The sequence below is a fragment of the Budorcas taxicolor genome, chromosome 11, assembly GCF_023091745.1.
Source record: "Budorcas taxicolor isolate Tak-1 chromosome 11, Takin1.1, whole genome shotgun sequence".
Lineage (NCBI taxonomy): Eukaryota > Metazoa > Chordata > Mammalia > Artiodactyla > Bovidae > Budorcas > Budorcas taxicolor.
This window is the reverse complement of record NC_068920.1, coordinates 115,027,454-115,049,268: the sequence shown is the minus strand read 5'-3', so window position 1 is coordinate 115,049,268 and position 21,815 is coordinate 115,027,454. Positions and strand designations below refer to the sequence as shown.

The window sequence follows — 21,815 nt, the reverse complement described above, 5'->3', positions numbered from 1 at the left end:
TAGTGGGATTGCTGGGTCATATGGAATTTCCCAGGCACAAAATTGTTTTATGTTATGATTTTAGATTGGTAAGTTAAATAATGTATGTCATGAAATGAGTATCTCAACTTGGAATTCGGAGAGTATAAATATTTTATTTTATATTGTTGTTCAGTTGCTAAGTCGTGTCCAACTCTTTATGACACCATGGACTGCAGTGCGCTATGCTTCCCTGTCCTTCACCATCTCCTGGAGTTTGCTCAAACTCATGTCTTATAGTTCTACTTTTTTACCTTTGTATTGATCAATACAAATTAGATTTAATGACATACCCATACCACATATAATATAGTCGTTACACAGCGTCTTATAAACAAATAAAGTAAAATATTAACTGAATACAAATAAAATTGATGTGGTCCTAGAAGTCTGTGACTCTAAGCTCTGTTACAGATACTTTCATGGCAATCTTCACATTTGTGTTTTGCACACACAGGAGCTGAAGGACCCTCACTGTCGAGATGAGATGGCAGCCGCTCGAGGAGCTCTGAAGAAGAATGCCACAATGCTGTACACGGCCTCCCAAGCTTTTCTCCGCCACCCAGACGTTGCTGCCACCAGAGCCAACCGAGATTACGTGTTCAAACAAGTCCAGGAGGCCATTGCCGGCATCTCCAATGCTGCTCAAGCTACCTCTCCCACCGATGAAGCCAAAGGCCACACGGGCATTGGGGAGCTGGCTGCGGCTCTGAACGAGTTTGATGTAAGCGTCTGGGTGATGTATCCAAGGGGAGTGTGCTTTCACTGAGAAAATGATTTAGGGATGAAGCGATACCAAGATACTATCAATTTGCCTCTTTTGGAGGCTTCTAATAGTAAGATAAGCTACATGATATGTCACTGTTGGGAATCTGACATCTTGGTGGAACCTAGTACTGGTCTTAGAAGGAACTGACAACTATATTTAAGAACCTGATCGTATTCAAGCAGAAACCCGCAATACTGTAACTTTCCTTACTGTTACAGTAAGGACAGTTTATAATTTGCAAGTTTATCTTCATTATTCAGGGTTTCCCCTCTGGCACAGTGAGTAAGGAATCCGCCTACAATGCAGGAGATGTGCAGGTTTGATCCCTGGGTCAGGTCAGGAAGATCCCCTAGGGGAGGAACCCAGCAGGCCACAGTCCAAAGGGTCCCAAAGAGTCAGATACGACTGAGCGACTAAGCACACAGCACTTCGTTATTGAAGAGGCAAACGTCCTAGGCACTGTAGGTGTACAGTACCCGTATGTTGTGTCTGAGTAAAGGATTGCTCTCAGTTTCTTGATTTTTCAGTCCCTGGCGAGCAAACTCCATTGTCCTCTCGTCCTATCCAGGATCCCGGTCTTCCTTGCATCAGCACTGCCTCGCCCCACCCCAGGTGGCACCTCTGCTAGTCCCATGAATGACTCACATTCTGAACCTGCTGTTTCTAGGGGTGTGTCCCAATGAGGGAAGCAGTGGAAGGAGGGCTCAGTGAGCCTGGGTATATTCGAGGCAACAAAATGAGCTGGAAGGATGCCTGTCATCAATGGTCCAGGCTAACAGTTCTCACCACTCCTGGGTCAGGATATGACCTGCTGGGGTCCAGCCCCGGTGGATCCAGGGTAATTCGAAGTGTGAATGGCTTAGGCGAGGAAACACTTATTTATTTATTAATATAAGATTAGATTAGGAAGAAATAGTGTAGTAGGAAAATTTAGTGGAGAAAAGAGGCTGAATAACTTGGTTTACGTGGAAAGCCAATAAAGTTCCAGACAAGGAGCATGCACCATCTACGTTAGGCCACTGGCGTCCTCTTGAATAGCGGGCAGTGCCCCACCTTAGGCTCCCTCTCGCATGGATCTTAGAAGCCGGGGCAAGTAAGTAGACATGCCAAGCCTCCACGCCCCAGATGGGAATTCAGCCAGAAAATAGAGTGAAGAGGAGACATGGGGGAAACCCAGTCCTTCCAATGACTGGCCCGGCCTCTATTGTCTAGAAAGGCCTTTTATGCCTTTTTGATTGTACATAGAGATCAATGGGTAACACAAAGTTATGCAGCGTTAGCAGCCCAGACCCATCAAAACCAGGCTTTTCTCTCTGCATACCTGTCTTAGGTAATTTACATCATCTTCTGGCCAAAAGGGCCAATTAACATTTTACAGCTGTTTTTCTGATAAGGGTTTGTCAACCAGAAGACTTATTTGTGTTGATCTTCCCAAAGTCTGGTGCCACTCTCAGAAAATACTAAATAAAGTTACATTCTTACATAGCAAAGATACAGCAATTTATAACAAGTAAAAGGAGTACAGTGATTTATAACAAAAGAAAAGTAATTAACTCAAAAGTCTAGTGTTGCTAACATCAAAACTATTATATATCTTTTTCCATATCCCATTTACATTGATTAACATCCTCCCAGGTGCCTAAAAGATAAAGAATATGGAGGCCTGGCAGCAATCATTGAGTCAACAGTGAAATCCGTCACCAATATGATTTTTAGCTCTTTAGAAAAGGCTCTGTATCTTTAAGATGCTTTAAACTTTGTGCCTCTTGCAGATGGGGGGCTGTAAGCAATTCACAAGCTGTAAAATGTCCGGGGGAACCTGTGAGGCAAGTTAGAGAGCTATCAGAGGGGGTTTTAAGCTGAGACATTCTTTTGCAGGAAACTGAAGCCCTGAATTAACTTCTTCCAGAGAGTATCAGAAGAGTGGAAAAGTACAATACAATAAGGCAGGCAGATTCTTATTTTTGGGGTACATGCTCAGGAAATACCAGGGGGAAACCCTGAGGCTTGACTCGCCTTGCCCATCAGGCCTCTCTGCATGACCTTGTCATGGGTGGGATTCCTCACGCTGGCTCCCAGCAATGGCCCACCTTTGAGAAGTTAGAATTCAGTTGAATTTATCCCATGTTCAGTTCAGTTCAGTCACTCAGTCGTGTCTGACTCTTTGCAAACCCATGAATCGCAGCACACCAGGCCTCCCTGTCCATCACCAACTCCCAGAGTTCACTCAGACTCACGTCCATCGAGTTCGTGATACCATCCAGCCATCTCATCCTCGGTTGTCCACTTCTCCTCCTGCCCCCAATCCCTCCCAGCATCAGAGTCTTTCCCAATGAGTCAACTCTTCGCATGAGGTGGCCAAAGTACTGGAGTTTCAGCTTTAGCATCATTCCTTCCAAAGAAATCCCCAGGGTTGATCTCCTTCAGAATGGACTGGTTGGATCTCCTTGCAGTCCAAGGGACTTTCAAGAGTCTTCTCCAACACCACAGTTCAAAAGCATCAATTCTTTGGTGCTCAGCCTTCTTCACAGTCCAACTCTCACATCCATACATGACCACAGGAAAAACCATAGCCTTGACTAGACGGACCTTAGTCGGCAAAGTAATATCTCTGCTTTTGAATATACTGTCTAAGTTGTTCATAACTTTTCTTCCAAGGAGTAAGCATCTTTTAATTTCATGGCTGCAGTCACCATCTGCAGTGATTTTGGAGCCCCCCAAAATGAAGTCTGACACTGTTTCCACTGTTTCCCCATCTATTTCCCATGAAGTGATGGGACCAGATACCATGATCTTCGTTTTCTGAATCCCATGTTCTGTGAGAGCCTATATGTGTTGTGAGCTACAGACATTTATAAATAGTTAGCATCTGCTTTTAAGAGTTATGTTTTCCTGTAGAGGAGAAAAAGGACAAAGAATGAACCAAGACTCTAAATGATGAAAGACAATGTAACAGAGATTCACAGGAGAAAAATCAGTTATTAACAGCTGTGGAAAAAAATGATGATTTTGCTCTTGGATATGTAGACATGAATTTTTGGCAGGAGATGACTGACTGCCTGTTAGAAAAGAGGACCAGGAGGAAATGATTGTTAAAGGCATGGAAATGGATGATATAAAGGAGAGATAATTAAAATACTTCGTATACAGATAAGGGCTTCCCTAGTGACTCAGTAAAGAATCCTCCTGAAATGTAGACCCAGGTTTGATCCCTGGGTGTGGAAGATCCCCTGGAGAAGGGAAATGCTACCCATTCTAATGTTCTTGCCTGGAGAATGCCATGGATAGAGGAGCCCAAAGTCCATGGAGTGGCAAAGAGTAGACATGACTGAGTGACTAAGGACCCACACATACCCAGATAATAGGCATACACAGATAATTCTTCCCTATTTTCACAGATGGCTCTCCTCTTTCTCTTATTTTTTTAAGTTAGTGAAAGAAATATATATACATATTGAACTCAGACTATATATTATTTCCAAAGTATTTTATAAGGAGTAATTGTAATAAATTTCAAGTATTTACCAGACAGTGGGCCTTAATATGTAGTGTACTCACAAAGGTTTAGGAGACAACATAAAATTCATTAGAACTAATAAGACACTTCAATAAGTTTATCAATTTTAAAATAAACATATAAAAGTCACTAGATTTCCATACTGTAAAAAAAAGAAATGAAATAATGGAAAAGAGATCCTGTTTACAAAATGAAGAGTAAAAACAATACTTTTATTTTACTAAATTTACAAAATAATTTGCAAAATTATTATTTTAATACTTAATTTTATTTATTTATAGATGCTAGAAATAATCCTGATACAGATATAGAGGACATAAGAGAGGAAATTGAATTACTCTACTAAGGGGTTAATGAGTGAGTGAAAGTCGCTTAGTTGTGTGCATCTCTGTGACCCCATGGACGGTAGCCTGCCAGGCTCCTCTGACTGTGAAATTCTCCAGGCGAGAATACTGTAGTGGGTTGCCATTCCCTTCTCCGGGAGATCTTCCTGATCCAGGGGAGAACCTAGGTATCCCACATTGCAGGCAGATTCTTTACCATCAGAGCCACTAGGGAAACCTTTACCAGGGGTAAGTTTTCCTTTTTGGTAAAAGATGTCAGGGTCCGAGGTAGGGAAAACTATTGACCCTATCAATTTTTGTAAGATTCATACAGTCCCTATAAAAATTCTAAGAGGGTGTTTTTTTGGAACTTGATAGAGTGATGATAAGGGTTTTTTGTTGGTTTGTTTTTCTGGAATATGAATGGATGAACCCATAATTTAAGGAAACAAAAGTGAGTAAATCATGCACTTAGATATTAACACATTATAATGCCATATTAATTTTTAGTGAGTACATTAGAAGAAAAATGTCTCATCAGTTAAACAGAACAGAAAATTACAGTGTCAAATACAAAATTTTTTCATGAAATCATGCTCTTTTTTTTGGAAATTGTGCTTTTTAAAATTAAGAATAGGTAGATTATTTAGATTTTGATCAATTGCAGTGTAATCATAGTTTATTTTATAATAAAAAAGTAAACAGTTAAACCTAAGTGAGGACCTGATAATAATGTAGGCGTGCACATACAGAGGCCTCTCTTGAAGGACAGTCCAGACACTTTAGTTGCGGCCACCTTCTTCCTAAGAACGTGATGCCTGCAGCTCCCCATTCTCTTTCTATCTCGATGATTTTCATTAAAAGGAGTCTTTGGCCACAGTGAATTTAACAGTCAAGGCATCACTGGGTATTATACCTTTAGACTCCGAAGATAAAAACTTAAGGCCATATGGGGGAAATGTATTAGTAAAATATGATGATATACTTTCCACCTGTTCTAATAGGGTGGCATCTTCTTATGCTGGACAAGTAAGGCTTTGGGAAGTTAACACATGAATATAATAATTGAAGTTATTTTTTAAAATAAAAAATGGCATATTAACTAATTCACTAATTATGTTTTATTAACTTTATATATCATTATACATATTTACTAGGTGGTTTATTTTTACATTAAGTATATGTTAACTAAGTAATTGTATATTCTATTAGCTAAGTATATTAACCAAATAATATTCTATTATTAAATGGCTATTAGTTCTCAAGCTATGTCAATTGCATAAAGCATTATTTAATGTCTAAAATTTTGTTTCTCAGATACTGACAAAAATCAACATGTGGAACTGTCTCAATTAGCGGTAGAATTAGATAGTAATTCCGTTTGGTCTGGATCCCTAAAAACAGTTATTTAATAAATGCAATTAATTTCAGCTTCTCAAAAGTAATAATGCTACTACTGGTGTAATGCTACACCAAAAAATCTGGATATCACTTAACGATATTTAAAATTTTCTCACTAAAAATAGTGTTCTATTGCTCTTTACTTTGTAACAGAATTATACACTTCTCTTCCGTATTTACATAATGAATATTTTAGCATTTTTTATTTCCCAGGCATATTGGCTTGAAATTGATTTAGAATTCACAGGCATCTGTCTTGAATTCTAAATGCTGTTCTCAGATATTAAACAAAGTGGTATTACATTGGATGAGAAACTTAGACTTCCTGTGATTTACTTTTCTGGTAACATTCCTTCCTGATGCTTGGTTTAATGCTTGCCAATGTAATAGGAATTTGAAAAAGTCAAACAGCTTTGAGATTCTGAAGTAAAAGGAACCATATACATAGAAAATACATTTTCAGTCTGATGTTGAAGTCCATTTCATAATAATAGTCATCATTGTGTCAAACAGTTTTTCAAGAGGTAGGTTGCAGAAGTGGCTTTGAGTTTCTTATTTAATTAAGTACAAGGGAATAATTAGTATTTTTGCCTTCATCTACAATTATAGGATTGATTTTTACCTGGGTAGTTATAATTAGATCTCAATGATTGATGATCGATTTTCTGGCGCTGTTATCCTGTCTACATGAATAGTTGCGGTAGTGATTTATGCAATAAAAGACTGAAGTGAAAAACCCGGTATTTTAACAACTTCAAACTGTTAAGACAGTTTCTAATGATACAGCAACAAAAAGTAAAATGATTGCTAATCAGTGGAACTGTCAGCCTCTATTTAAAATGTGGCAGTTTGAGGTAGTGAATTTTATCTAGTGAAAGTATCTACTGGGGGATACTGGAAAGAGCTTAGAAAAATGTAATGACTGCTCAGAAGTAAATCATGTTATAATGTCAATGCTGACTAGTAGAAAACTTTCAAGAATGGGAGAGAGGAGAATGAAAAGTTATTGCTACAGAATTTCCTTAAAAGAAAAGAGAACATACCATATCTTATTTTCTGAAACTTTCTTTTATAGATAAAGATGCTTTCGAAATATGGAAATTCACACCATTCATGGCATAGTCTTTAAAATCAATAGCTCTTTCTCTTTTATTTTCTTTTAAATCAGACAGTTCCTCTAATCTTAATATCAGATTCCTCTCATCTTAAATGTTCTAGTTGTATTTTTGCCTCTTTCTTCTCCCATTTCACTTGGGAATTTGCTTGATTAGTAATTCTAATTTTCTTTCATCTTCACTTTCTCCTTCTGTACTTGTTCAGTCCCCTCAGCCTGTAGAAAAATGTATTCTATAACCAAAAAGGAAAATGAAATAAAATTGACTACCATAATTAACCATATTCACATATTTCACTTTTTTTTTTTTTTTTGCTTAGTGTTAAGGAGTGATTCCAGTCTACTTGCTGCTTACTGGCTGTTAGCTCTTTCAGCCTTGTCATCTGCTCCTGTCTCTCCTCTATGTCCTCATATGTCCACTATGTCTGAGGGTCTTGGGGGACCCTGCATTCATGGAACCTTTGCACTCTTATTCTCTGGTTCTTGACTGCTTCAACTTTGGAGGGAGGAAGGTGTTGAATAGTATTAACTATACTTTCCCTTTCATTGCATTACTTCTCACTTGCAAGATTTAGATCTGTGCCTGAGAAGTAGGACAGTCTGGTCACAACCACATTGAGCTGAAATGTCATCATGACATACATACTCTATGTGAGTTGTCACTTGTATTTCTGCCTAATTTTTCATACCTCCCATCTACTTTCTCATGTTTTCTTCTTTTTTTTTTTCCTCCTATTTAAATATATTTTCTTTTCTTGATCTAGTTTCAGTTTTCTTGCTGATCTGGTGTTCAGTGGATGGAAATGTTGGAATGTGAAAGTGAGAAGTGATGTGATGCCTATATTACAGGTGGATGAGGGTGGCAAGGGAATGTAATCCGACATGGTGAAGGGGCTGAGTGGGAGAGAATTGTCACTCCCCAGGGAGCATCTCCATGCCCAGTGCTCCAGTGTTCACTCCCTAGAGTGACTTCAACTGTGTGCTGGTCTCAGGGGGTGCACTCATATTCCAGAATATCTAGTCCAAAGAAAGAGGTGAAGCAGCAGGATTCCAGGTGGCAGCAGTCATTTCAGGACACCAGCTCCTGAAACGGGGTTATGGAGAAGAGGTTTCTGGGTATCTGATAGTAATAGCAACCCTGGATTTGGGTTTGGGATACAGTGTTAGAATATAGCTCCAGTGGAGAGCTGGAGGGTTATTAGATCACTTAAGTCAGAGGCCCCCATACCTGACCTCAGAGATCTGTGTTGAATGAATCTGAAGAAGTAGAATTTCTCTTTTGATCCCCTTCTCCAAATATCACTGTTTGTCTTTTAGAATAGGAAATAACTATTTCTTATTATTATTACTAGGCCCAAATGGATGCTCCTGGGCAAGTATGGGTCCCTTAAGGACTCATGAACCAAAATTATGGCTGGCTCAGGGATTCTCGAAGGGTTATATTGCTTCATGATTTCTACAACATCAGGCAAGGAGGGAGGCCACCATGAAGAAGACATTTTACCGAGCGTCTTGTTCAGTCCCTTCCCAGTTCTAACCCTCCCTTTTGCTCTGGAAATCAACATAGTTATTTATCAGAAAGGTTTACCCCAGGCCTCCTCTCCTTCTCTGATGTTCTGTACAGTCATTCCTACTGAAATCTGGGAACCCTCATGTTTGGCTAAGAAGATAAAAAGTTTTCTGTGTATTTCTGTACATGAGAGTGAGGGTGGAGAGAGAAGAGGAGAGGACCCCATCAGAACACTATAAACACACTGGCAGGAAAGTGCAAGATGTAGCTGGTGTTCTAAAGCAATTAGCAAGGTGGAGGCCAAATGCATAAAAATGAAAGCCAGTAAGCATGACTGCTTAGCTTTTAGAAAGCAATTTCAGATTTCTAATTCAGGTACTAATAAGCTAAGGCAGGCAAGCTCAGCAATTTTCTGCTTCTCTGAGTTCATGCCAATATTTTTGAAAGCTTAACGTCTGTACAGTTATATGTGTTAATTTTTAATGCTTTTATTAAGTATTAAGTGCTTAATACTTAAAAATGCCCTCTACTATATTCCTATGAGGCGATTCCCACTTAATGGCTATTGGACGTAGCCTAGGATTTTGGTAAGATCTCAGAACTTGGATTCAGGTATCTGGCTACTACTTCAAACCCTGTAAGGAACTAAGGATATGTAAACTTAAGTTACTGAGATAGCAACTCTAGGCCTTGGAATGAGGTTTCGGTATAGGAGAGGTGAGAGCAGTCATAAAGGTGTAAAGGAGAAATGCTTACTGAACAGCTATAGTTACTACAGTGTTAAATGCTGCCATATCATATACACCTACATGCATAGAAGGCACCTAACCTGTGTGTGTGACAAAGATAAGATTAGAAAGAGTGAAATCCAAGAATTCCTGGAAGAGGTGGTGCATGAGCAGGAATTAACATGATGGATGTGAATGAGAAGGTTTCTCAGACAGAAAGAACATCCTTGCATGCAGAGGCATGGTGGGTAAAGTATGTGTAAGCTATTTGCTTCTGGAGCCCAGGGAGAAATCTGGCTAAGTCAGGGAGCTGAAGGAAGCTTCTGGAGCCCTGTAGGCCATGCAGGGGGCTGGGCTTCAAACTGGAGGCATTAGGGAGTGGCTGGTGATCTAAGCGGAGGGTCGCCTGGTAAGATTTGTGTTTTTACATATCCCTCAGGACTTCCTTGGTGGCTCAGACAGTAAAGCGTCTGCCTGCAATGCGGGAGACCTGGGTTCAATCCCTGGGTTGGGAAGGTCTCCTGGAGAAGGAAATGGCAGCCCACTCCAGTATTCTTGCCTGGAAAATCCCATGGACCGAGGAGCCTGGTAGGCTATAGTCAGTCCGTGGGGTCACCAAGAGTGGGACACAACTGAGCGATTTCACTTTCACTTTTGGCTGCAAGGTGGAGAATGGATTTGAGAAGAGCAAAGCTGCAGTGTACGAGAGTGATTAGAGTGAGAGGTTATGCATGTCAGTACATTGTGGGAACAGAAATGGGAAGAAGTATATGTATCTGAACCATGTTGGAGGAGCATAATCAATAGACCTTGAGAACCATACTTCTTATTTTCATATATCCAAATAATTAATGTAAGATTTAATTATTGAAACAAACACACATTTTTTTCAATTCCAATGGGGACATCTTGAGAACTTTCAGCCCTTTGTGGGATATTTGATTTTTTATGTAATATAACTTTCTTGCATTGATTTCTTTTTTTTTCCTGGCTTTTAATTTACAGTCCCACCAATATGACTATTAAGTACCTAGTAATTTATGGATATATATTTTTAATTTTTTTAATCCAAATTCTACAGCATCTAGGATTTTCCTAATTTAGTTTAAGCTATTTAGGTTTAAGTGAAAGTGACAGTGAAGTCTCTCAGTCGTGTCCGACTCTTTGCGACCCCATGGACTGACTGTAGCCTACCAGACTCCTCTGTCCATGGGATTTTCCAGGCAGTAGTACTGGAGTGGATTGCCATTTCCTACTCCAGGGGATCTTCCCGACACAGGGATTGAACCTGGGTCTCCTGCACTTGTAGACAGATGCTTTACTGTCTGAGCCACGAGAGCTCCAAATTAGCATGCATTTATAAGTGTTTATTTTACTTTTAAAAAGCAACAACAGATTATTTCACACCTTTTAAAAAAAGTGGAGAACTTTTCCCATGTGTTAGGACATAATATCTGTAACTAGAGGGTAGAAGACCCAGCAAGTCTCATATCTTCTCCCTATGAACTATTTCTGAATTTATCTGCCCTGGTTTCATTCTGGAAACTAAACTCACCAAAATAGCCTTGCTAGCCAGAAACAAGCCGTGGTGTTTCTAGCATTCTTTACTATGCACTGACATCTGGTGGTCAAATAGAATATTAAGTCATAGTCTAGTGAGTTTCTTTCTACCTGTAAGTGTAGCACAGACTAAATCCATCCTACGTGGCCCAAACTCAGGGGATGCAAGAAGGTGCAGTTGGCCCTCAGAGAATTGTTAGTCTGCTTGTGACACCTTTCTGTACACTAACGTTATGCAATGGATGTTGCATTAATCCTCTTTTGAAGTTTATAGCCCTGGGGTGGTGGTAAAAATAGATACAGATGCAGGTAAGTTTATAACAAGAGATGCTCAGGGTAGGTGGAGAGTTTGGGGTGGTTCTGTTAGCAGATCATGAGACAGTCAGCCAGCATCTGGGACAAGGTATTCTTCCTGAGAAAGAAAGCAGAGACCCATTTATCTGGCTTCATCATTTATCATTGAGAAATCTTATTCCAGAATATTGATATCTCTCATATCTTCTTGCTTCCAAGAAAATTTAACTTTTTTAAGGTGTAATAAGCCTAAGAGTACTTCCTGATAGCATCATTTGCTTTTATAGTATGTCTTATTATAATTACAACAAGGAAATATCCCAAGGCAATTAAATTTTCTCTTCTACATTTCAATTAGCAAACGTAGAGCTGCAAAAAGTCACTGGGCAAATAACAGAATGAGATTTGAAATACCCTTCTTGAAAATTGCGGTTCAAATTCTCATTTATTTGCCTCCCTGACGTCTTTAATCAAAAGTATTATGTTTCCAATCTGGTTTTATTTCTTTTCACAAGGGGAAATGGGAGAATCTGTATTTTCCCCAGGATAATGATTTTCTCTCTTAGGAACATTGATTCTCTGGATCTGAGCTCATCTTTATTTCAAATAATTAGCACTAAATCTAATAGGGAATACTGATGTAATTGATTATCATATTCTAAACTGTCTAAATGTGTGATGGCAAATATCATTTTGATTATCATTTATTTATTAACCACACTGTAAAATTTGGGAGCCAAGTGAGTCCTTTTATGTAGTGAACTCTTAAATGGTGAAAAATGTGATCTATTTAAAATGTTTACTTCCTTAGTCTTATTTTTCTTTATGATTTCTTATGTTAGAAGTGCTTGCCTATACTTAACGCTCCAGAATTATACCTCCCCCTTCTCATGTGCTTCCCATGATACAATAATGACAATGTGCTTGGTACTCATGGATAAAGTAAACACACACACACACACACACACACACACACACACACACACACACACACACACACACACACACACACACACACACACCCTCCTGCTCCTAAAAACACTCATTTGGATTTTTCACCAACCAAATTCCCCAACACACTTCTGGAACTTCTCCTGCAGTGTATTTGGGAAGCTTCACTGTAACCTGTTGAGTCCCATTGCTCATTTCTCCCAATGTCCTCTGATGCCCTGTGTACACATGCATTGAGCGAAGGCTGTAGGGAACCGGTTACCTGCAGATGTGCATGACAGTAAAATGGGCCGGCGGCTGATGTAGTGAGAGCATAACTGAGGCCCTGCTTATCTTCCTGGTCGTGCTGGCTTCCCTCATGCACCATGGAACAGCATGGTGTAGGGTGAACGAAACAAGCTTATGTCTGAATCCAGACACGAAAACTCTTCCCTCTGTGCCTCTGCTTCTAAGTCTATAACATGGAGTAATAATGTTGACTCCTCAAAATTGTGATAGTAATTTTATGGGATGAACATTCATAGCTGTCCAATCCATAGTAGTCAATATCTGGTGCCCCCAGAGTACCTATAAATTTGCTAGTTTGCCTAGTTCAAAAAATTATTAGTTTATCAAAGGTTGTAGTTCCAACAAAGTCTCCCAAATATTGACTTTTCATAGCAATTACCAGGAAAAACTGTGTCCTTGAAACTAGATGGTTACATAAAGTAATCACTTACTTAAGGCTGACTAATTCATGCCCACATATTCTCAATTTTAGTGTTTACAAAACACTAAATAAAGTTTGTTCCCAGTGGGTCATGGTATAATATTGGATACATTCTTTCAATCATTTTATAAAATTTGATTTTAGAAACATTATTTAAAATGTTAAAAAAAACCTGCTTTTCAATTAGGTCAGTATAAAAAAAAACTTGACATTTTAATGATAGAACACTATCTATTTATCCTTGATAGAGAGACAGGGAGAGACCCACAGAGTCCATTCATTTTGAAACTAATTTCCTACTAGGATTTTCTTTTCTTCATCACTCTACAAAACTTTGAAGTTGGAAAGGGTATTCAGTGCCATCCAGTTTCATTCATCATGGGTTCTGAAGTCTCTACTCCACACACCTAGCAGCGCCTTCTGCCTTTGGAGGGCATTGCTGGGAGGAAATCATTGTGGCCATTTCTTGTTCTGTTTTTGGAAAGCGCTAATGTTAAAGACAAAGAGTTCTGTCTCAAGCTGAAATTTCCAGAGCAAATGTCCAAAACGCTTAACCTATCATGATTGCTAGGCTTTACCATATTTCACTATGGTTGTAAATACAAGTCTTATTTCTTCCATTAGATGGCTGGGAATGCCTATGTCCCTGCTTATCAGTTTTCACATGAGATCCGTAGTTAATAAATATTTTGGGATACTTGATTCTGCCATAATTTTGTGTCTCATCTTGACAAAGACCTTTTAAGTGATTTCCTTTCTAGTTTTCTAATCTTCTTCAGCCCATTTTCTCACATTGCCACTAAGTTGTCTTTCGAAAAACCTGAAGCTTCCCTGTCTGTCTTCTGGTCTACTGACACAAGAGAGTTTGAGAATTCCCACTCACTGCACGTCAAACAGCTGCTGTTAATTGGCCTGGAAGTAAAAGAAGCCATTGGTTTTCATGTTTCAGGTGGGACTGTTTTGATTACCTCCTGGCCTTCCCTGATGGTTAAGCTGGTCTGTAAGCTTTCAGGCTGAAAGCGACTGAACTGAACTGAACTGAAGCTTTCATTTCCCATGGTCTAATGAGGCCATGGAGGTTTGCTGTGAGGCTTAATAAAGCATACAAAAACACTTTGTAGGCTGGCTGACATAAACACTAAGGCTGCAGTCCCTGAGGTCACGAAGAGTCGGATACGACTGAGCAACTTCACTTTGACTTTTCACTTTCATGCATTGGAGAAGGAAATTGCGACCCACTCCAGTATTCTTGCCTAGAGAATCCCAGGGACGGGGGAGCCTGGTGGGCTGCCGTCTATGGGGTCGCACAGAGTCGGACACGACTGAAGCGACTTAGGAGCAGCAGCAGCAGCATGGCGCTGGTGAGAAGCAGATGCCTTTGTATTATTATCTTTCTCAGTATAAAAATAATTTAATCTTAATTTGTTTGTTTTTTTGAAAATGATCTAAATTTACCTATTTGGTTGTAAGTTAAAAATGTTTCAAAATTTGTTACTTTAACAAAGTTTATATTGTAAATCTAGTTAATATGGACCTATTCCTCAAAGTAGACTCTAAAAATTTTTTATATTTACAATCAAAACTAACTAATGGTCAGATTGCCACATACTTGAAAATGTAACTACAAGCCTCATTACTGGTGAATCATGTGCTGGGAAATAAGATATAAGCCACTTGTGTGTCTTTGGCCCAGAAACTTCAAACAGTTTTCTAAATCATTGCCAGTGACTTTGACTTACCATCTATATCTTTTGCTAATGTCAACAGCAATCCCAATTCTGCAGTTTGTTCTTTGTTGTCATTTTCAGCTCATTATGCTTTTTGTTTATGGTTATACATTTATAATTATGCAAAAACCAGTTGTACATAGATTCATTTTCTCAGAGAATAATTGCTGTATATTATAAAATCGTCACTCCCTAGCGACCACTATTTACTTTCCTAAGTAAGGAGTGATTAATTTAAAACCAGCACTGAGAGTCAATGTCTGTGTACAGGGATGGGGTGGGGGAAGAGGGGAGAGATCCTTTGTAATTCATTAGCAACTTTCCATCTCTGTGCTCTACTTATGGAGAAGGCAATGGCACCCCACTCCAGTACTCTTGCCTGGAAAATCCCATGGACAGTGGAGCCTGGTAGGCTGCAGTCCATGGGGTCGCCAAGAGTCGGACACGACTGAGCGACTTCACTTTCACTTTTCACTTTCATACATTGGAGAAGAAAATGGCAGCCCACTCCAGTGTTCTTGCTTGGAGAATCCCAGGGATGGGGGAGCCTGGTGGGCTGCCGTCTATGGGGTCACACAGAGTCGGACATGACTAAAGTGACTTCGCAGTAGCAGCAGTGCTCTACTTAATTGCTTTGCACAGCCTTGTATGTTACAGTAAAGAAAGGCTAATTTTCTTATCAGTTAACTGCTGCCAGACTAGAGCAGAATAGAGAATTCTAGGAGGTAAATAACTATGGTGAAACCATGCACATAGTTTAACTGATTTAAACTCATGCAGTTTAGACCTTCTTCTTTGTAACTCCGGCTTTCCACAGGCTGTGTGTGCGGGATAGAGATGAGTGGTGGAAGACGTGGCCAGTAATTCGTATATTGCTGAATGCTGGTGAGGGTGGAGATTGGGAGGTACAGAGTAGAACAAGAAGAAGTCTTTGTGGTGTAAAGAACATAGCAAATATAGATAAAAGTGAAAGAGCCTAAAAGAATTGAGGCCAAGAGGAACATACCAACTACATGGAATGCAAACATAGATAGATAGCATTTATTCAGGCAAGAAAGCTAACAGAGCTGCACTTTCTTAGATGGCAGATTGCTCAGAAGTAATAGGACTTCCGTCTTGCATGACTCTCCACATGAAGGTCTGTTTTTTTTGGTAGTTAGTGTTTTATTTTATTGATTGAAGTATGATTACTTTACAATGTTGTGTTAGTCTCTACTGTACAACAACATGAATCAGTTGTGCTGTGCTGTGCTTAGTTGCTCAGGTGTGTCTGACTCTTTGCAACCCCGTGGACTATAGCCCAAAAGGCTCTTCTGTCCATGAGGATTCTCCAGGCAAGAATGCTAGAGTGGGCTGCCATGCTCTCCACCAGAGGATCTTCCAAACTCAGGGAGGGATCGAACCCAGGTCTCCCACATTGCAGGTGGATTCTGTCTGAGCCACCAGGGAAGCCCAAGAATACTGGAATGGGTAGCCTATCCCTTCTCCAGGAAATCTTGCTGACACAGCCTGTGGAAATCCTGAGTTACATGACAGATCTTCCCCCAGGAATCAAACCAGGGTCTCCTGCATTGCAGGCAAATTCTTCACCAGCTGAGCTACCAGGGAAGTCCTAAATCAGCTGTACGTATAGAAATATCCCCTTCCCTTTGGAGCCTCCCTCCCCCCTCACCCCACCCCCATCCCACCCCCCTAGATCATCCCAGAGCATTAAGCTGAGCTCCCTCTGCTATACAGCAGCTCCCCACTAGCTCTCTGTTTTACACATCAGCATGGAGTCTTCATGAACAGTAAAAAGAAGTAGTGCATTCTCTATCATGTGTTTTAATTCATGTTCTTTTAAAAGGTATCCCATTTTAAAAAGTTGTGGTAGCAGTTTTACTTCTGGTAGTTAACATGGCCTTGTGCATAGTTGGCTCTCCAACACTTGTCGAATGAGAGAAAGAAGGAATGTGTGACAATATCTGCTGGAGAGCAGAGAAGGCAAAATGAGTATGTCAGTTCAGTTGAAAGGCTTATATTAATACTTAACGTTCAAACCTATTTACATGTAAGAAGAAGAGAAAGTATTGATGGTGCAAAATTGCTGACAATAACAACAAAAACAATAATGTGTATTTGACCTTGCCATGTGCTTTGGGTTTAAATCAATATATCTTAGATTTTGATAAATTTAAGAGTCATCAAGTCATTGAGCCACCTGCCTCCGAAGCCTGCCAGTTGTGGAGGTTTAACTGCCCAGGTAACTGTTTTCATGCTGAGGCATCTGTTTCCTTAAACTGATTCTTCCTCCAGGTTACATTTCCTTTAACTTTCTAGAATGACTCTATTGACTTTTTCTTTTTTTCCCCCTGCCTCTTTGACCTTCACATCTCCCATCTCCTGGGCTTGCTTCTCTTTCCAGCCACTGAAGTGTGTTTTTCCCTCTAGAGTTCTATTTTTACTCTGTTCAGTTCTCACTAAAGGACCTCCAGGCTTGGCTGGTTGGGGTCCCATGTGCTGCATGCCTGTTTCTCTGGTCCCAGCTTCTCTCTGGAGCTCCAGACCAGTGACCATCTGGTTGTCTGATAACATCTAAGCATACAAATGCTCTCAAACTATACATAATGTTATTCCCCTGTCAAGCCTAGCCTTTCTTTTAGTAGCTCTTATTTTAGACTAAAGTGTGACCTTTATGTGGAAAAGGCACTGGCACCCCATTCCAGTACTCTTGCCTGGAAAATCTCATGGACGGAAGAGCCTGGTAGGCTGTAGTCCATGGGGTCGCAAAGAGTTGGACATAACTGAGCGACTGAACTTTCATTTTTCACTTTCATGCATTGGAGAAGGAAATGGCAAGCCACTCCAGTGTTCTTGCCTGGAGAATCCCAGGGACAGAGTAGCCTGTTAGGCTGCCGTTTCTGGGGTCGCACAGAGTCAGACACGGCTGAAGTGACTTAGCAGCAGCAGTGACCTTTATGAATGTGGTTATTCAATCCAGAAAGCTGAGAGTCTTACCTACTTTCCTCTCCTGTTAATCTTAAACTCTTGTAAATTCAGTTCCTTTTACAGTTGTTGGCTGGACCCTCTCACCTCCATGTTTTATGACCATGGTTTATTCAGGTCCATGTTTTGGCCTGAACCATTGCTCACTGGTTGTTCTCCCTGCTCACCTTCCATCCCGTTACCTCTGATGGTCTAGCTTTATCAAAATGCAAATCAGATATTATGTTTTCTTAACCAGTGAAATTCCATCTCCAGGATATAGTTTAAAGTTCTTCGCATGGTATCAGATCACTTCACTAGGACCCCGACTACCTCTTTTATCTCAGATTCTTTTTTCTCACCTTCTGTTCCATGTCCTGTCATAATTAACTGTTTATTATTCTTCAGAAGTACAATTGCTCTTTCTTTCATACATTCCCTCTTGTGACGCTTTCTTTGTTTGAAATCTTTGCCTTTTTTTAACCTAATAAATGTATACCCATTCTTACCAAGGTGCTTTATTTTTTTGAAACTGTCTTTAATTTTCCTTTTAACTAAACCACTGTCTCTTTTATGTTACTACTAGACATTGAGTATATTAGTAGTAAGTGTATTATTCTGTTTCCAGTTCTGTGTCTACAGATGTGAGCACCAGAAGGACAGAGACCAGGTCTCATTTATACTTTCATCAATATGGTGAGCATAAACGTTTGTTGAAAGGATTCACAAATGAAAATGCTCACTGTTTTGATCTTAGTGGCTCACTAGATTATCCTCCAATAATTTCTTCTCAGCCTTCTGCACTGTGGCCATATCAATTTCCCCAGAGGAGACATGACACTCCTTCATAAACATTCTATTGTGTTCCAAAGGGCATCCATTATCTTCTCAGTTGGGTAAACCCTTTTCGGATGTCTGTGTTCCAGTGTTATACAAAGACTCTGTATGATTTAAAGTATTATCAATGGATGCACATCAAAATCCAGACTTCAAAGAAGAACATGACATCCTCATTAAGTACAAAGAATATTTGTCAGGCCATGCTGTGTTTCTTGAAAAGCAATTAACGTATTGCACATTATTCCTGTGAGAGGCAAAACGTATCTTTCTCATCTTAATTTGTGTGCTTAAAAGTAGACAGAAAAAGATAGATGAGTTTACAGTCAAGGGGTATGCATTTCCCTCGTGGCCAATGAACCAATTTCCTTTTCATATTTGCAGAATATTGATATAATTATTCTTTCATCAGACATGAAATTTGAGTGTATAACCAGTTTGTGGAAATCACCTAGTAATTTATTAGGTTGATAACAGCAATTAAGTCATAATTGCTTCTGAGAAGTATAAATTGACTTTCTGTGTTAAGTGGATAATTTAACATTCCAAATCACAGACATAGAGTGTAACTAATTTGAGGGATAAGAAGTTTGTTTCTCCTGTTATTAAACTTAGAAAAATTTAAACCATTGATAATCCAGTAACTAATTATTCAGTTGCTGGATTATTGGGTTCATGTCACTTCTTGATTCTTTTCTCAGGTTGCTTGCCATTTTTACTATTTAAGGATATATGGAGGAGAGGATTTTAGACAGAAATATAACATGTGGATAAGCCTTAGTTTTTTTAAGTTATTTAAAAACATTGTTCTTGTAAGTGAGTAAAGTGAAAGTTGCTCGGTCATATCCAGTTCTTTGTGACCCAGTGGGCTGTAGCCTGTTAGGCTCCTCTTCTATGGAATTCTCAATCTGTTAATTGGCAAATATTTATCAACTACTTATGTGCAAAGCATTCAGCTGGGTGTAGTAGAAGATACAAAAATGTGGGGAAAATGTCCTAATTGGTGGTCTTTTCCTAACCCTCTGTTTCTCTCTGTCTCTGTGTTAAACACACATACAAACACACAAGAGAGAGACTACACACACACACACACACACACACACACACACACACCCCCACACACACACCTCCCACTAACGATGCATAGTAAGGTCAGACAAGAAGACAAGAGCCAAATGGGTAAGCTGGATGATAAATGACAAGGAATTAAATAATGGGATTTAAGAAGAGAGTCGTACACAGAGAGTTGAAGATAGTCTGCCCTGCATAGGGGTCAACATGGGCTTCAGACAAGCAACAGGGAGGAAGGTACTAAAATATTCAATGTTGTTGTTTAGTCACTGAGTCGTGTCTGACTCTTTGCGACCCCATGGGCTGTAGGCTGCCAGGTTCCTTTGTCCATGGGACTTCCCAGGAAAGAATATAGAGTGTGTTACCATTGCCTTCTCCAGGGGACTTTCCCAACTCATGGATAGAACCTGAGTCTCCTGCATTGCAGGTGGATTCTTTACTGCTGAGCCACCAGGCAGGCCCACAATTTTCAAAAGAGAATTAATATCATAGCACCCATGAACGTATATGGAGGTGGAATGTGGTAGTCAGGCACCACTTCGTCTCAAACCAAGAGTTTCTAGGGAGAGTCCTGGGAGATGACATTGAGAGGCAGATACTGCCGTTAGACTGGAGAGAATTTTGAAGGTCACTGAGACTTGAACTGAATGGATATGAAGTTACATTTCTTTAAGTTGTCCTTGCTGAAAATGACATCCCAATTCTGAGGGTTGGATGAAAAAATGCAACTCATTGTTTAGTTCTATCGGGGACTTTAACAAATCTTATGAAAGGAATGATGAAAATAGAATTGGTGAACGACCAGGTAAGATAAGCGGTATCTCTAAGTTGTCTGGTAGTTGGTGATTAGAGGTAGTTTGACAGCCAGTGAAAGTTTTGGACCAGTGGAGCAGAAGAACTGAGAAGAACTTTAAGAATGGTCTGTTAGGGAAAAATAAGTTGTACAAGAAAGGAGGTTAATTTAGAGTTTGATGACGGAGCAAATGAGAGACAACAATGGCCTGAGTATGGGGTAGAGGGTGGAGTAACAGTGGAACTCCAGAATCCTTCTGTAATGCAGGAAACCTGGGTTTGATCCCTGGGTTGGGAGGATCCCCAGGAGGGCATGACAGTGCACTCCAGCATTTTGTCTGGAGAATCCCCGTGGGCAGCCTGATGGGCTACAGTCCCTGGGGTTGCAAAGAGCTGGACATGACGGAGCAACTAAGTACACACAAAGTATTTGAAAGAGTTATTTTAAATGACTTCATTGTTAAAGTTTATTGCTCCTCTGTGCCATATAGTATTCTAAGCTCCTTACATATATTATTTTATTTTCTCAATGACTCTACGCTATAGATACTGCTGTTGTTCTTGTTTTATAAATAAGGAAACTAAGACCCTCATCATTTATGCAACCTGCTCAGTTAGAAGTCACAGCTAGAAGGAATTGGAGCCAAGATTTTAATCCAAACTGTCCACCTCTATATCACTTTACTCCTGGTGGGGAAGACTGAGGGCAGGAGGAGAAGTGGAGTGACAGAGGTTGAAATGGTTGGATGGCATCATTCACTCAAAGAACATGAGTTTGAGCAAACTCTGGGAAATAGTGAAGGACAGGGACGCCTGGTATGCTGCAGTCCATGGGCTTGCAGAATCAGACATGACTGAACAGCTGGACAACAGCATATATTACAAGAATGGCTTGATCTTTAAATAGAAGTGCCTGAGAGAATGAGGCTGCAAGCACATGGACTTCAGAGCCAGAATGACTCCTCAAGTTTTTACTGTGTGGTCTCAACAAGCACCTAGCCTGTGGGAGCAACACTTCATTTCTTTGTCAAATGAGGGTTTCTCGTGGGTTCTACTTTCTCACTAGCGAACCAGGAGGATGAAGTGAGAGTTTAGTTTCCTGTTTTTCTCTCCTACTTGTTCCTCCATAGGACTGAGGCTGCTAAGCTTTGGAGGAAGATGAAGAGTTCCTTTATACTTGGGGTGACGATTGGACATCTAGTTGGCAATGGTCAGTGTGTTGCTATAGGGAAGGGCCTAGGCCTCAAGAGACAAGACTGGACGTGGGATTTGAGTTCTTGTTCATGACTAGATAATGGCTAAGGCCTGGGTAGGAGATCTCTCCGGGAAAGAGGGCAGTGAGAAGATTTCTGAGGACAAGGGGCAGGACCTTGAGATGTGCTAGCTGCTCATGTAGATCAAGGGAGAACTGGGGAAGGAAGGAGAGAAGGAGCTGTCGGAGAGGTACGAGGAGACCCACAGTAAAGCACGGTCTCCTTTAGCACAAGAAGTGAAGTCGCTCAGTCGTGTGTGACTCTTTGCACCACCCTC

General features: G+C 40.2%; 1 protein-coding gene across 1 annotated transcript in view; it reads left to right on the top strand.

Moving 5' to 3' along the window:
- Positions 1–21,815, top strand: part of CTNNA2 (catenin alpha 2) — a 1,210,173-nt gene that overhangs the window by 306,481 nt on the left and 881,877 nt on the right. Inside the window, exon 5 of the mRNA XM_052647702.1 lies at positions 476–742. Coding sequence (XP_052503662.1) covers positions 476–742 — 267 coding nt within the window. The remainder of the gene's footprint in view (positions 1–475; positions 743–21,815) is intronic.